The following is a 16,792-nucleotide window of genomic DNA, read 5'->3' as shown; positions in this document are numbered from 1 at the left end:
ATTATGAAGGATAACGTGCATAGTGGTGTTTAATTTGCACACTTCAAGCTCATTCAGGGCTTGACTGCTGTGAAACCGATCACTGTGAATAAAAGAGAAAGTTTGAGTCAATGCTTCTGTGGCTTAAAAGCCATTAATCCTCAAATGCTCAGAAGCAATTTGCTAGCACTTCCTAAGTTGCAAAGCGCATCTTAAATTAACGGCAAATGCCTGCAACTGTTTTAGAAAATTGCTACTCTACTGTATGTTTCCCTTGTAATAATTAGAAGTTTATACAATGGGGGATTGTTGGTAATTGGTTGCTAGCTAGTTTGGTCATTTTTATGGCACTGTGGGTTGCCACAACGGATGTCTTTATTTAGAAAGTTTTCGTGTTTTTCATTCTTTCAGAGTGCAATATTTACCATCTCTCTGATTTCATTAGTTGGGGAAATAAATTTTAGGCTTGTGCAAATATAGGCTGGGTGAAACCAGGCTCAACAGCAGTAATGGTGAGAGGAATCTTGGAGTCTTAGTGGACAGCCAGTTAAATATGAGCCAACAGTCTGCAGCAGCAGCCAAAAAAGCTAATGCAATCCTAAGTGGCATTAACAGAGGGATACAATCGAGATCAAGTAATACCACTCTATAAAGCCTTGGTAAGACCACACTTGAAATACTACATCCAGTTTTGGTCCCCACAGCATAAAAAAGATGTTGACACTCTAGAAAAAGTGCAGAGAAGAGCAACCAAAAAGTAATTTTTGCAGCTGTTCATTCATTGTGGGGACTGAAATGACCCTGGGAATGCTGCAATGGTCAAAAGTGTGAAAAATGGACATAAGTCACTTTTTCCAGTGCCATTGTAACTTCAAATGGTCACTGAATGAATGGTTGTAAGTTGAGGATTACCTGTATTCTATTAATTTGGAGGGGGTGTGTGTGTAGATAGATAGATGATAGATAGATAGATAGATAGATGATAGATAGATAGATAGATAGATAGATAGATAGATAGATAGATAGATAGATAGATAGATAGATATGGATGGATAGGTAGGTAGGTAGGTAGGTAGGTAGATATGGATAGATAGATAGGTAAGTAGGTAGGTAGGTAGGTATGGATGGATAGGTAGGTAGGTAGATATGGATAGATAGATAGATAGATAGATAGATAGATAGATAGATAGATAGATAGATAGATAGATAGATATGGATGGATAGGTAGGTAGGTAGGTAGATATGGATAGGTAGGTAGGTAAATAGGTAGGTAGATAGATATGGATGGATAGGTGGGTAGGTAGATATGGGTAGGTAGGTAGATATAGGTAGGTAGGTAGGTAGATAGATCGATAGATAGATAGATGTAGTGGGTAGGTAGGTAGGTAGGTAGGTAGATAGATATGGATGGGTAGGTAGGTAGGTAGGTAGATATGGATAGAGATAGATAGATAGATAGATAGATAGATAGATAGATAGATAGATAGATAGATAGATAGATAGATAGATAGATATGAATGGATAGGTAGGTAGATAGGTAGGTAGATATGGATAGGTAGGGAGGTAGGGAGGTAAAGTGGTGGGATTCAAAAAATTTACTACAGGTTCAGTGGGTGTGACTTGGTGAGCGTGGCATGTCTTGGTGGGTGTGGCTTGGTGGGTGTGGCAGGGGAAGGAACCTGCAAAATCTCCATTCCCTCCCTACTCCTGGCAGAAGGTTACCACCGGTTCTCCGAACTACTCAAAATTTCCACTACCAGTTCTCCAGAACTGGCCAGAACCTGCTGAAGAGCACCTGTGGATGGATGGGTGGATGGATGGATGGACAGACAGACAGACACAATATGCACACACTCATAATGTGAGAAAAAGAATTGTCCAAGGGTCAATTTACCTAGACTAATTATTGGGAATCTGACAAATATTTTGCCCTATATGCTTCATTCTTTGTCAGTTTGGTTTTGTTTGTTTTTTGAAAAGTAAACATTTGCCATAAGCGCCTTCTGGCATTCTGTTGCACATTAATTCCTTTTTCCTTTTAATTTCCTGAACCGAAAACACGTCATTTATAACCACCTAGAAACAAACAAAACAAAAAAAGGAAAATGAGGCTACAAAGCTAGGAAGTGACTAATGGATGCAATTATAGGTGAACCAAAATCTTTTTAACTTGAGGGGAAATAAACCTGATTAATCCTGCTTCCTGTTTTCCTATTAATCTGAGTGGGGTTGTTCTTTCTTTCTTTCTTTCTTTCTTTCTTTCTTTCTTTCTTTCTTTCTTTCTTTCTTTCTTTCTTTCTTTCCAGGAGGCGTTGTGGATAAAGATCTCCGTCACTACCTCAATCTACGGTTCCAGAAAGGTTCGGTCGATCACGAGCTTCAGCAGATCATACGAGACAACCTCTACCTCCGAACCGTGCCATGTGAGTTCAACCTGCCAACATATACATTGCATGTTTTGGATAGCATGTCAAGTCTACGGATTTTTATGCCTGCCCTGGTGGAACAGGAAGAATTGTGTTTTCGTTCTAGTATGTCATGCCCTTGTTGGAGTCTGATTCTGAGGGGGAGATTGAGCAGCTGACAGGGAGTGGGAGTGTGGCTCCAGTGGCTGTGGAAGAGATGGGGAAGGGCACAGTCCGGCTGGGACAGAGGAAGACCCAGGCCCACCCCCTCTTCATCCTAGGGCATGCAGGGAGGAATGGAGAAGGGAGCAACATGGCTTGCGAGAGAGAAGAAGGCCCTGATCCCTTTCATTAGTTGCAGCTGAGAGAACAGGATATAAGTGGGGCATTTGCACATAGCTCCTTGCTGGAAGCAAAGCATGCATTATATTTGTCAAGGCTTATCTGGGTTTTGGTGTCCTCCCAACTGTGGTTGCTGTGTTATCTTGTGGAAGTCTGCAATTTATCATCCGGGCCTGCCATGTTAATTACTTCAGTGTGGTTTGTGTTGAGGTTTTTTTTAAATTTCTAATTATCTTTACTTTGGGTTCGGACTCCATTTCTGCCCTTCGTAGACTGTTTTTGGAAGAATTTGTTATCCAGCTGAGGATAATTAGACATTGGGGCCAAGTTGGAGGCATTAAAGGGAATTTATTCTACTTTGGTGACTTTGTTATTTTTGTGTCACGCCCCGGGTCATCACATTGTATGATGGTGTGGCCATCTTGATTCATTCTTACCTTTTGGGCTCAGATGGCGTTGAAAGTTTCATGTCAGGTGTGATAAAGAGTTTAATGAGTTGACTAATTCTGCTGAGAACAAAAAATTATAGAGTGCTACAAGTGACTGTTAATAGTTGGAATAACCATATACTGCACGTAGATTTTTTTTCCAATGGTGATTTAGTGGATCTCCAAATATGTACACCTGTTTGGAAGGTGAAAGAATTGAGGGAACTGAGGCCTGTACATTAAATGTCTGTTAGCAAAAGCATTATTTAAGATTATTCGGTATACTTTTAATACTAAAAACATCAGTGTTGCCTTTGACCTGCACATGTTTGACATATACATTATATTCTAATATCTGGTAAAGAGAATTGCCGTCAGTGAGTTAGACGGTCATATAAATTTATTTAATATATAAAGACCTATAAGGTTACATGTGGAGATATAAAACATGGATTTAATCATAGCCAGAATGGAGGCATCGTTTGTAGTTTCATAAATTGGAAAATTGAAATTAGGGTTTATTTTTCTTGATAAATGTTTTCAAGCCAGCAGTGGAAATTAATTCTTGATTAGGATTGCTAAATTTACATTACAGGGCGATTAAGGAAAGATCATTGTGGTGCTTTTTTCGTGCTGTATAAATATTTGGAAAGCTCAGAACTGAATTTTTAAAAATAATTGTGTAAAAAGACTTAAACTTTAACTTGTTTAAAGAGGAAAGATAATTCATCAGTAAACAAATCTGCAGGGAGTGGGAGTGTGGCTCTGTTGGCTGTGAAGGAAACTGGGGAAGGGGAAAGTCCAGCTGGGCAGAGCAGAAGAGAGGTAGAACAAGGGAGAGGGAACTCAGAGGAGGACCCAGGCCCACCCCCTCTTCGTCCTTGGGCATGCAGGGAGCAACGTGGGTTGCGTGGCTTATGGGAGAGGAAAGGGCCCTCATTCCCTTCATTAGCCACACCTGGGAAGAAAGTTTAAAAGAAATGCAGGCTGCATGCAGCAGCTTCTGGGAGCAAACATGACTTTATCTTGTGTTATCTGTGTTCCCAGCGTCTTTCCAACTGTGTGAGTTTTGCCGTACCTTCACATCTGGAATTCTTGCTGCTGCCCTGCCAAACTAATTACCTCATTTTGCCTTGATTGGACTTATAGTTACAGTTTGTGTTGACCATGTTCTGGACTTGATTCTCTCCAGCCAAAGGCTGTTCCTGGGAGAGTTTTACTCCAGCCCAGAAGGTAACCAGGACATTGGGGGCAAAGTTGGAGCTAATAACAGGACTTCTACTGATTATCTGACTGTGTTGCCTTTGTGCCATGTCCCTTTGGGTCATCACACTAACTTTTCTATGTTGCTGAGATCCATCATGCTGCACCTGGGAAAGAATCTTTAGCTGAGTTCTCTAGGTTTTTTTTATTATTTGCCTTTGGTGTTTCCATGCCAAGTCTTTTGCCTTTGATTTTCCTATACCGATGGATGTCTAGAACCATGATCACAGTCATGGGGGTGAAATCAGGGATTAGAATTCTAGCTGCCTTCCGGATGATGTACGAAGTAGGTGTTCTCCATATGCTGTTGACAGCTGTTCTACTCTAAATGTTGTCCCCTTACACAGGGACTATAAAATTTGTCAGTGGGAGTTAACCATTTCCTTTGGGTCACTACCAACGGTTTCTAAGCTGCTAACAATAAACTGCATCCTGTTTGAGGAAGTCATCTTTTCATTCTTGTCTCAGCCACATTTCTTTTTCTTTTCTTTCTTTCTTTTTTGCATTTCTTTTTTTCTTTTTCTATTTCTTTTTTTTTAAATTTAATTATAAGAATACAACACAGTGCAGCCGTTCTGGCATTACAATTGTTGTACACATATATAAATTTTGCTTTACCATTTACAATCCTCTTGTTTGATACTTTGTTTACTGATTATTCTTTTTTTTAAAGGTTTTTATTCGACATTTATGTGATTATATATATATATATATATATATATATAAATATATATATATATATATATGTGTGTGTGTGTGTGTGTGTGTGTGTGTGTGTGTATATGTATATGTATATGTATATGTATATGTATATGTATATGTATATGTATATGTATGTTATTCAGCTTTGTTCGGGTATTTTTCCACGTCATTGTAGTTGTGCTTATACCCGAACAAATACCCGAAACAAATACCCGAACAAAGCTGAATAACATACATGTAAGTCCCCGCGAAAACTTAAGAAAACACACACATATGTATATGTATATGTATATGTATATGTATATGTATATGTATATGTATATGTATGTGTGTGTTATTCAGCTTTGTTCGGGTATTTTCCCACGTCATTATAGTTGTGCTTTTAAAGTTGTAGCAATGTTTCGGCAGAATCTCATCTGCCATCATCAGGCTTCTGTATTGTGTTCGTCTGTCACAGCTGATAACTGTCAGACGGCCCTGACCCCATCTCTTGCCTCCAATGCAGAGCACTCATCAGAGCCTTCACCCCCTTTCTGTTGGCGTAGAAAAGATGCTTTCTCTGTCGTGGCACTTGGAATAGTATCCCCCAAGAGATTTGTAGGGCTTCCACCCTGATAATCACCCAACAGTCCTTGAAATCCAGAATCTCCTTCCAGGTCCTGGAACAAGGTGATTGTTGAACCCCTGTCAGTTGTGTTGTTGTTGTGCATAGGGATTTTTTTTTTTCCTCCTGGATGTCATGATCCATTTCTCAGGGGTTGTTATTTCTTGCTTTTAAAGTAGAAGGTGCAGAGTCTTTTGAAGTTGGGCAATCTCTAAATTATCTTTAAATGTGACGCAACTAAAATGTCAATGACGCTAGAGATAAATTGCTTTTCAGGAGCCGAGTCGATCACCGGAACCAAAGTTTATTTTTCCAAGTTTTGCAGTTCATGTTGGGGCCCATCATAAGGGAACTCCCTTCTCTCCAAAATATATTCTACGCAATTGTGGTTATATGGTGCCTGGTTGTGTATAGCTATTTAGTTGTGTTGATGGTTAGCTATGAAATTGTTGGTTGTTGTTTCCTTGTGCTGCTACTCCCTCGGCTCCTAAGTAGCTGATAAGCTGGTGAAAAATCAATCTTCCTCTTCACTCACAAGGAACCTGTTTCCCAGGCGTCAATCATTTCTCTGGCTTTTTTTGTCCCTGCCCAGCCAACAATCATAATAGCTGTGAAATTGAATGCATGTCCTTGTTTCACTGCAGTGTGAAGCTACCAATGAGTTTGGGTCTCGTTGCTTTGGGTCAAGGGTTTGCGATGTAAGACCATTAAGTCCTAAAAGAAAACTTGGTCAACCATGCTGCTAGCTGACAGAAACCTGAGTTATTGGTGACAGCATAAGAAAGATTTTGGTATGTGACCTTCCATATACGCTGGTTGAACCTTCTTCTCCTGTTGAGTTGTTGTATTAATAAAGCTGCACCGTTTAAAGTCTTGTGCATACTTTTATTGCATGCAGGATAAAACTTGGAATTATAATATTTTTCCCCTCAAAGTGGAAATGGGGAGGGAAAGAGAGAGAGAGAGAGAAGAGAGAGAGAGGAGAGAGAGAGAGAGAGGAGAGAGAAAGAGGAGAGAGAAAGAGGAGACATAGATAGAGAAGTAGAGAGATCACTTTACAAAATATATTTGAACTTAGCGTAACAAAGGGAAATTTAATTAAACAAGCAAACTGGCTGTAGAATTGGTACTGGAAAATTAAAACAAAAAATTAATAACACTGAAAGTAATTTGATAAAGCAGATAAGTCGCTAACCTTGGTAGAAAGCAAATATTTATAAAAATTGGCAGCATGGTTGTAGTTTATTAATAATATTTGTCAAAGTCTACAGATTAAGATAACGTGGGGTTTTGCCAAGTATTTCATGCAATTAACAGAAAATAACATGCATTCAGTTCTTTGTTTATTCTACTTGTGGGCTGCAAAACCAATAGCCATTTGCAACTCTCCAAATAAACAATTATACAATTAAAACGTCCACGGTAAAATTGAGATGTCAGTAATTACAGAAATATAAAAACTGATAATATATTATACAACCAAGATACAGATGAGAGACATATTAATATGAAAATAAAAATAGAATAAGCTGGGCAGCAGTCAATGGGACTATATCATTTGTGCCAAACAAGATAAAGACATGTTGCCAGCTACAAATAATTGGCACGTTGAAGATACATCGATCGATGGCATATCCTGTAGCAGTGTTCCTGGCATTTCTAGTTAAAATTGGAAAAAAATCCTCATGCTGGGAAAAATACCAGCCTACATCCACTGGAAAGCAACTGTCAGATGCAATAATACTAGCAAGCAAAGTCGTAAAATGGGGCAAAACTCACTTAACAAATGTTTCACTTTGCAACAGAAATTTTGGGCTCAATTGTACATTCATTAACTTATTGAGGACTACCACAATGTTTATTCCCAAACCCCAAAAATTTAAGTCAGATTTACTCACCAGAGGTCAGTGTATAGTCCCTGAACTATTGTTTCTCTTATTCTATTTATTTAAATATATGTACCTTATCTTATTTGTAAAAAATTGGAAAATTATGTCACCCATCTCTCTTCTAAAGCGACTCTAGACAGTTTGCAAGTTATAAAACAAGTAAAAATAGTTTTAAAAAATTTACAAAATGAAATGATGCAGATGAACGTATTATTAAGGACTGTAGTAAAACTGCAACAAAGAGAGTTAAGAGACAGAAAAGACAGGGGCCCCAGCCAAACTAACAACTAAGGTACCTCAGGGTAATAGAGAAATTGCTTACTAATGCAAGTTCTGAAAGCTTTATATTATATTATTTTATTTATTGAATCAGGTTCCATGAATGGGAAGGGTTCAGGTATCGTAAAAAGGAAATACTCCTCTATCCTATCTCAGTCAAACAACATGAGCAGCAGTTGTTGATTATATAAATAGTTCCATAAAGGTGAAAATTGTCGGAGCCAACATTAACTTCCATGCTGTATTCTGGGGGGGGAAAAGAGTATTATGATTATATTCCCCCATTAGATTAGGTAAATCCTAAAATAGTTTATATGCAATCATGAAAGAATGAATGAATGAATGAATGAATGAATGAATGAATGAATGAATGAATGAATGCTTTATTGGCCAAGTGTGATTAGATACACAAGGAATTTGTCTTGGTGCATATGCTCTCAATCAGAGGTGGTCTTCAGCAGGTTCTGACCAGTTCTGGAGAACCGGTAGTGGAAATTTTGAGTAGTTTGGAGAACCGGGGCTCTGACTGGCCCCGCCAACCCTATCTCTTCTCTGCCTCCCATTGAGTCCCAGCTGATTGGCTGGGTCTTCTTTGGTTGCCCTGCACAGGAGAACGGAGCTGGAAAGCAGGTTAGTGGGGTGGGGAGGGAATGGAGATTTTGCAGTAACCTTCCCTCTGGAGTGGGGTGCCCATGGAGATTTTCCCCTGCCATGCCCACCAAGCCACGGCCATAGAACTGGTATTAAAAAAATTTGAATCCCACCACTGCTCTCAGTGTACATAAAAAGAAAAGATAAATTTGTCAAGAATCATAAGGTACAACACTTAATATAGTCATAAGGTACAAATAAGCAATCGAATCATACTAGGAAACAGTCAATATAATTCATAAGGATACAAGCGACAAAGTTACAATCATACAGTCACAAGTGGGAGGGGATGGGTGATAAGGAGTGATGAGAAGATTAATAGTAATAGTAATGCAAACTTTGTAATAGTTGAACAGTGTTGAGGGAATTATTTGTTTAGCAGAGTGATGGTGTTCAGGGAAAAACTCTCATTGTGTCTAGTTGTTCTGGTGTGCAGTGCTCTATAGCATCATTTTGAGGGAAGGAGTTGAAACAGTTTATGTCCAGACTATGTGTCTGTAGATATTTTCACAGCCCTCTTTTTGACTCGTGCAGTATATAGGTCCACAATGGAAAGCAGGTTGGTAGCCATTGTTTTTTCTATAGTTCTTTTTTTTTAAAGATTTTATTGGTTTTTAAAGACAAACAAAAACAAACAAAACATGTTTTTTCTATAGTTCTAATTACTCTCTGGAGTCTGTGTCTGTCCTGTTGGGTTGCAGAACCAAACCAGAAGTTATAGAGATGCAGATAACAGATTCAGTAATTCCTCTGTAGAACTGGATCAGCAGCTCCTTGGGCAGTTTGAGCTTTCTGAGTTTGTCATCTAGAGAAACAGAAACCTAAGTGTAAACGCATCTGAAGTGAAATTAATTAAAACTTTGGTCACATAAGTATCTTAAGCGGATGAAAGTGGAATAAAGGCTTACATATAAAAAAAAACAAATCCCAAGGAAGTATTTGAAATGACTGTTTATTTCTCCTCTAAAGTATAAATTGCTATTGATTGAAGGTATCTTATTTAAATGACTGTGGCATGTCAAAACGCATGCACCTGCCAAGGTAAAATCCTTTCCAAGCTCTATTACATTTGTGATGTCTTGGATACGTCTAAGAGTTTTTCTTGGTAGTGTCTGACTTTTGGGCCTGAGTTTTCTTGCTTGTTTCCCATCCACATATCTAGTATTTCAAGAAAAAAGAAAGTTAACTCAATGCCACCAATGAGTGAATATAGAGCTGAAAATGCCTGAGTTAGACACCTGTCTCTGGAAGTAGATATTGTTGTGACCAGCCAGCGGCCAGTAGAGCTAGTGGCAGACTCTGACAGGGAAGAGGTTGGGGAGGAACATGGGCCAGTCCTGGAGTATGGTGAAGGCTCTGACGAGCGCTCTGCGTTGGAGGTAGAGATGGGGCCAGGGCCGTCTGACAGTTATCAGCTGCCTTTGGAGTCGGACATCAATGAGGCAGAAGAACAGCTGGAGCCTGTTCCTGATATGCGCATGTGCAGAGCTGCCCAGAGAAGGGAACAGCTAAGGAACAAGGGTCGACTCAGGAGTAAAGCCACAGGTGGACGGTGAATGGCCCCTCCCATAGGGAATAAAAGAGGAGCAAAAGGGGAGTGGAGCTTTGCAGGAGACAATTAGTTCAATTCATTAGGGTGAAGATCTGTTCCTGACTTCTTGCCAAGTAATTTCTGCTACAGCATGGCATTTGGAAGATATCAGCCTGGCAACTCTCCAAGCCTGATAAGGTCTGTAGTCATGAAATCTCATGAAAGACTGTTGGCCGGGACTTCGCTGGAGAGGAATTCCCTTTAACCTAAATAAAAGGGCTTTTATCGGGACGAGGAGTCTGCTTCGTGATCTTGGGAAGCTTAGGACTGAACAGATATAAATGTTGTCGTGTCCGTCGCAGGGAAAGGAGACTCGGGAGCCCGTGACTTAGTTCAGCTCTTTATTAAGTCCCGAGATCGGCTCGGGCTACAGAAGAAAGCGGCGGCTTTTATTCTCTGGCTGCGGCGCCGCGCAATGGCACGCTTTGAATCTCCCGCAATTAGTTTCCACCAATCGCGGGGGATTCACGGCGGGCCAATCAGTGCAGCTCGCTCAGCCAATCAGGTTGCCGTGCGTTCTGACCAATCACAGCGCGGCGCTTGCAAGTATGTTAATGGATCATACAGAACACCCCTCCCCTCTTGGTATGGTCCTACGTAACGTAGTCCTGTAAGTAGGCGGGGCTCCGTACTTGCCTACTTGACCTGCGCAGGTTAGTTGCTGGTTGGCCTTCGGCCGGTTCGGTCGGGTTCTGTGTCGCTCTCTGCCTCGTCGATGGAACCACCTGGAAGTGTGAGCCGGGCCTTTCGTTGCAGCTCCCTCCCGGTCTACCCGGGCTGGTTGAGCTGCTGTTGTCGCTGCTCCCGCTCGGTCTTTCCAGGCTGGTTGAGCTGGCCTGGCTGCTTCTCTCTGGTGAGGCTTCGAGCTGGGTGTCTGTTTCTGTCTCGGTTGGTAAGTATTCCTGGTTTCTTTCTGGTTGGGGTTGGTTCCCGGGGCCTTCCCTCCCCTCTTGGTTTGTGCTGGGGAGGTTCCCTTCTCTTTCTGGGTGTCTGTCTGTGCTTGTTTGCGTGTCGGTTGTGTTTCCTGTGGTTGTTCTTGATCTTATTTGATCGATGTGTCGTTTCCATTCTTGTCCATCGGTTGTTTGTAGCCGGTACGAGCGGGGACCTGTTGCTTGGGTTATCGTCGCCGGTATCCAGAGGGGGTCCCCTCTCAGGTTTTTTGAGTATACCGCGTCACCTGGTGTAAATGTTCGGTACCTGCTTGATGAATCGGTGGGTTTTTCGGGGTTGTATGTGGGGTGTAGCCTATCCAGGGGGGACCTTACTTTCCTCCCCATTAGGAGTTCTGCGGGGCTTTTGTTGGTCGTTGTGTTTGGGGTTATGTGCTAGATAAAAAGAAGTTTATTTATTTTTTCCTGCATGTTTCCAGTCTCGATTTTTTGAATTGTTTTTTTCGTGAATTGGACCATTCGTTCCGCCCTGCCATTCACCGCCGGATGAGCCGGCGCTGTCAGGGCGTGCCGTATTCCCTGTTCCACTAGGAATTTTTCGAATTCCAGAGCGGTGAACTGTGGTCCGTTATCTGACACGATCACGTCTGGGAGGCCGTGGGTTGAGAATAGTCTGTTGAGTTCTCGGATGACGGCCTCGGTGGTGGTAGTTTTCATGTCGCTTACCTCCAGCCAATATGAGTAAGCGTCTACCGTTATGAGGAATGTGTGTCCTTTTGTGGGTCCGGCGAAATCTATGTGTATCCTGGACCAGGGTCCCTGGGGGTTTCCCACTCCCGGATTGGGGCGGCGGGTGGGCATGGTCTGGATTCCTGGCATTGCTTGCAGCTAGCCACCCAGGCTTCAATTTGCTTGTCCATCCCTGGCCACCAAGCGTAGCTTCTGGCCAAGGCTTTTGACCTGACGATTCCCGGGTGCCCCTCATGTAACAAGTCCAAGAACCCTTTTTGTAATTTTTCTGGGATTACCACCCTGTCCCCCCATAATATACACCCCTTCTGCATGGAAAGTTCCAATTGTTTGTTTTTAAAAGTCCTGAATGTCTCGTCGACATCCTTTTTCGGCCAGCCCTTCTCCGCCCATTGTAATACCCGCGCCAGACGTTTGTCTTTATTGGTTTCGTGGGCAATGTCTGATGCGGTTAGGGGGAGGTTGGGTATGGCCTCGATGCTCAAGGTGGATGTTGTGGGTGCTGGGTCAGCGTCCAGGTCGGGTAGCGGTGTGCGGCTCAAGGCGTCTGCGTGTGTGATCATTTTGCCGGGTCGGTGAATCAGCCGGTAACTGTAGGCGGCGAGGAACTCAGACCACCTTGTCATTCTTGGGGATAGAATGTTCGGGGTGGCCTTGTTCCCTGCCAGGATGCCCAACAACGGCTTGTGGTCCATGATGATGGTGAATGTCCTGCCGTAGAGGTACTCGTGGAATCTCTTGATGGCGGCGATGATTGCCAGGGCTTCCTTGTCGAGTTGGCTATAGTTCCTTTCCGGCTTCAACAAGGTTCTTGAGTAAAAGGCGATGGGTGCTTCATTTCCATTTGGGAGTGTGTGGCTGAGGATCGCCCCGATCCCGAATGGTGAGGCGTTGCACGTGACTGTCAGCGGGAGGGTCTCGTTGTATTGGATGAGGACGGCATCCGATGTGAGTAGGTCCTTGGTTTGGTTGAAAGCAGTTTCCTCTCATTTCCCCCAGGTCCAGGTGGCTGTTTTATCGAGCAGCCTATGCAACAGTTCCGCCGTGGTCGCCTTTTGGGGTAGGAAAACATTGTAGAAATTAATCAGCCCAAGGAATGCCTGCAGTTCTGTTTTGTTCCTTGGTCTGGGGGCTTCTTTGATGGCTCTGATTTTTTTTCCGGTTGGGTGAATGCCGTGCCGGTCTAGGAGATATCCTAGGAACTCGACCCTCTCTGTATGCAGCTGGCATTTTTCTTTTTTGACTTTAAGCCCGGCCTCTTTGAATTTTGTTAGTACCTCCCTCAGGCGACCCTCCAGTTCTCTTTGGTTGGCTGCTGACACCAGTACGTCGTCGAAGTAGGGCACCACCCCCTTGATTCCTTGTAGGAGTCTTTCCATGAGGCTCTGGAAAATTCCTGGGGCTACGCTGACTCCAAACTGGAGTCTCTTACAGCGGAAAGCCCCCCGGTGGGTTACTATGGTCTGCGCCTCGGCGGTTTCTGCGTCGACCGGTAACTGTTGGTAAGCTTGTGCCAGGTCGAGCTTCGCAAAAACCTTGCCTCCCCCCAGTGAGTGTAGGAGGTGCTGCAGTACTGGGACGGGGTAGGCGCTTTGTTGCAAGGCGCAATTTAGGGTAGCCTTATAGTCCCCACAGATTCTCACCGACCCATCGGGCTTGACTGGGGTGACTATGGGGTCTCCCACCGGGCGTGATCAGTTGGCTCTAGGACCCCCTGTTTGATGAGCTTGTCTATCTGCTCGTTGATCTTAGGTCGGAGTGCGAAAGGTACCCGCCATGGTTTTAAATGTATCGGGGGAACGCTGGGGTCTAGACTGAAGGAAATAGGGGGCCCTCGGTACTTGCCTAGGGTGCCGTCAAACACTTCCTGGAAGTCCCTTGTGAGTTGCTCTTCCCAGTCTGCCTCTGCGACGTGGTCGATGCCCGTCACTTCGATTCCAAGCGGCGCGAACCACTGTAGTCCCAAAAGGCTGGGGCGGTCTCGGTCCACGACCGTCAGGGGAAGCTTTGCTGTGCGCCCTTTGAATGTCACTGTGAAGTGTCCTGTTCCGACTACCGGGATGCGGTTTCCTTGGTAGTCTTTAAGGATTAACTTCTGGCTTTCCAGCCCCCTCTTGTGGATTTCGGGCACCAGGCGCTTGATTTCCCGCCATGCAACCATGGAGAGGTAGGACCCGGAGTCCACCTCCATTTTGCATGGCTTGCCCTCGATGCCCACTTCCACGTATACCTTTCGGGCGTCTGCGCTTGATGAATGGCCGATGACGACCGTCTAGTGGGTCTCCTCCCTCCTCCGGTTCTTGCCGTCCCGTCGGCCCCGTCCGTCCCGGTTCCAACGACTCTTGGCTTGTCGGTCCCTGGGCCTGGGGGGGGAATGCCGTCTCGTCTCCGGTCGCTGTTGTCTCGTCGTCGGGGGCTGTAGGCTTTCTTGAGGTGGCAGACTCGGGCGATGTGGCCTCTCTTATCGCAGTGCCGGCAGATCGCGTCAAAGAACCGGCACTCCAATCGAGGGTGGTCGCCTCCGCACCCGGCACATTGAGGACCCGACTTACGACTCCGTCGATCGCGCTGGTCCCGTTCAGTTTGGAGTCGATGGATGTCCTCCTCTTCATCTGTGGTGTCAGAGGCGGAGTCGAGGTCGCCATGGTGGGTGGTGGTGGTTTCCCGGCGGCTTGCTTCTGGACGCATCTCAGTTGTCGTGCTCGCCTCGGAGGTCGCGGCTCGGTTGCCGGTGTCCGGTCTCCGCATTCGAGCCGCCGATTTCTGGGTTGCCTCAGCGGCGGTGGCTTCAGCAAGGGCATCGGCGAGGGAGATGTCTCCTTTTGCCATCAGCCGGCTTTGTAGGACCGGGTCTTTGAGCCCGAGGACGACGCGGTCTCGTAATGCCTCGTCCATATCCGTGAAGCCGCACATGCCCCCTAGATTCCGTAGGTCTGCCACGAAGTCACTGATGCTCTCACCCGACTTCTGGTCCCTCCGGTAGAAGTCGTGCCGCCTGATGAGGGTGGGCACAGCGGGAGCATAGTGGCCTCGGAGCAACGGCTCGAGGTCAGTCCAGTCCATCGCCTTCACGTCCTCGGGTTTCGCAAGGGCTTTCGCCATCTTAAACACTGCGGGCCCGCAGTGTGTCAGGAAAACAGCCCTTTTTTTCTGCCCGTTTGCGTCCTTGAGGTTGCTACTCTCTAGGAACATCAGGAACCGATCAATGTACGATTCCCAGTCCTCAGTAGCTTGGTTAAAGGGTGCGGGCGGTGCGAGGCCGGCCATCTCGTCGGTCTCGTTCCCTCAGGACCACGTGCTCGGTGGGGATCAGTTGCGGTATCCCATCCTCGTCACCAGTGTCGTGTCCGTCGCAGGGAAAGGAGACTCGGGAGCCCGTGACTTAGTTCAGCTCTTTATTAAGTCCCGAGATCGGCTCGGGCTACAGAAGGAAAGCGGCGGCTTTTATTCTCTGGCTGCGGCGGCCGCAGCCAATGGCACCGCTTTGAATCTCCCGCGATTAGTTTCCACCAATCGCGGGGGATTCGTGGCGGGCCAATCAGTGCGGCTCGCTCAGCCAATCAGGTTGCCGTGCGTTCTGACCAATCACAGCGCGGCGCTTGCAAGTATGTTAATGGATCGTACAGAACAAATGTCTTTTTAGCAATATGCTTACGTCATATTGCACCAACTTTTCTGCTGTAATGATTTGCTTCTTCAAATATGAAGAAATAAAATTTCTGAGTGTTAGATTTCCAGATGCTATGACCTCCAAATCTTATTAGGGTTCAGCAGCCACAAAACGTCTCGTGAAACTTCTGCTTTTCTTCATTTTTACTGACTATTTTTCCAGAACCCACGAAAAACACGCCAGCCTCTAAAAATCTTTACAGGCAGGAAGAAAACTTTTTGACTTGAAAGTCCTATTCATTGACGTTCCCAATTTTTTCATTTTCTTTTTCTTTTATAGCAAAATGATGTTAAACCAGTTCCTTCATTTTTGGTGGAAACAGCAGCCAAACTGGAAGCGTGATCAAGAATGTCCAACACAAACAGTTGGTCATTAGATCAAGGATTTCTTTCAGTTTCCTTTTTTCTAGGTGATTAGCAGAGTAGAAGTAGTTTCAGGCAGTGGTGGGTTTCAAAAAAAAGTTTTTACTACCAGTACTATGGGCGTGGCTTGGTGGGCGTGGCTTGGTCAGCATGGCACGGAAAGGATACTGTAAAATCCCCATTTCCACCCCACTCCAGGGGGAAGATTACTGCAAAATCTCCATTCCATCCCCACCCCACTAACCTGCTTTCCAGCTCCATTCTCCTGTGCAGGGCAACCAAAGAAGACCCAGCTAATCAGCTGGGACTCAGCAGGCAGAGAATAGATGGGGGTGGGGCCAGTCAGAGGCGGTATTTGCCAGTTCTCTGAACTACTCAAAATTTCCGCTACTGGTTCTCCAGAACCAGTCAGAACCTGCTGAATGCTACCTCTGGTTTCAGGTGGACTTCGTTTGAGGGCAAAAACAGCTCTGATGAAGAATTTCTAAGACACAAGCAAATTTAACCACCTCTTTGGGAACTGACTCAGATGTGGAAGTATCTGTAATATTAGAGCTTCGATGTGCTCATAATAATAGCAATAAATGCTTCCTTATTTTCATTTTTTTTCCCCTTTAATGGTTGGCTTTGTAAATCTTACGAGAATAGTGTTAAAAAGAAAACTTTGGTGCAATCCAGAAACAGTTGCAATTTACCAATTTAGGCTGGATTTTTAAAATGATTTTAAAACCCTATCTTAGTAATATGTGTTATTATTACCTTTATTGTCAGAGTACAACACGTGTACAATGAGATTGGCAGAGCCTTCCTTTGTGCACACACACAAACCCAACACAACTCACAGTGAGGACAGAAGTCCCTAACCCAGTCCCAATCTTACTACACTATGTGACCTTGTTGCACAATGTGCCGGCCCCACAAGTCTATCATACTATGTTGACATGAAGTTATTTTCCGTTCAGAAGTCTGACAGACCATGGGTAG

The 16,792-nt window shown here is 44.4% G+C and overlaps 1 protein-coding gene across 11 annotated transcripts in view; it reads left to right on the top strand.

Moving 5' to 3' along the window:
* Positions 1 to 16,792, top strand: part of MAGI2 (membrane associated guanylate kinase, WW and PDZ domain containing 2) — a 585,270-nt gene that overhangs the window by 132,404 nt on the left and 436,074 nt on the right. For all 11 annotated transcript variants that reach the window (XM_087967823.1, XM_087967826.1, XM_087967821.1 and 8 more), the window contains one exon: positions 2,286 to 2,402. In XM_087967823.1, coding sequence (XP_087823949.1) covers positions 2,286 to 2,402 — 117 coding nt within the window. The remainder of the gene's footprint in view (positions 1 to 2,285; positions 2,403 to 16,792) is intronic.

This window comes from Notechis scutatus, chromosome 6 (genome assembly GCF_049901735.1).
Source record: "Notechis scutatus isolate UNSWTSFEM ecotype Mainland chromosome 6, rNotScu1.2, whole genome shotgun sequence".
Taxonomy (NCBI): Eukaryota; Metazoa; Chordata; class Lepidosauria; order Squamata; family Elapidae; genus Notechis; species Notechis scutatus.
The sequence above is the reverse complement of the archived record's forward strand: the minus strand, read 5'-3'. Positions and strand labels throughout refer to the sequence as shown.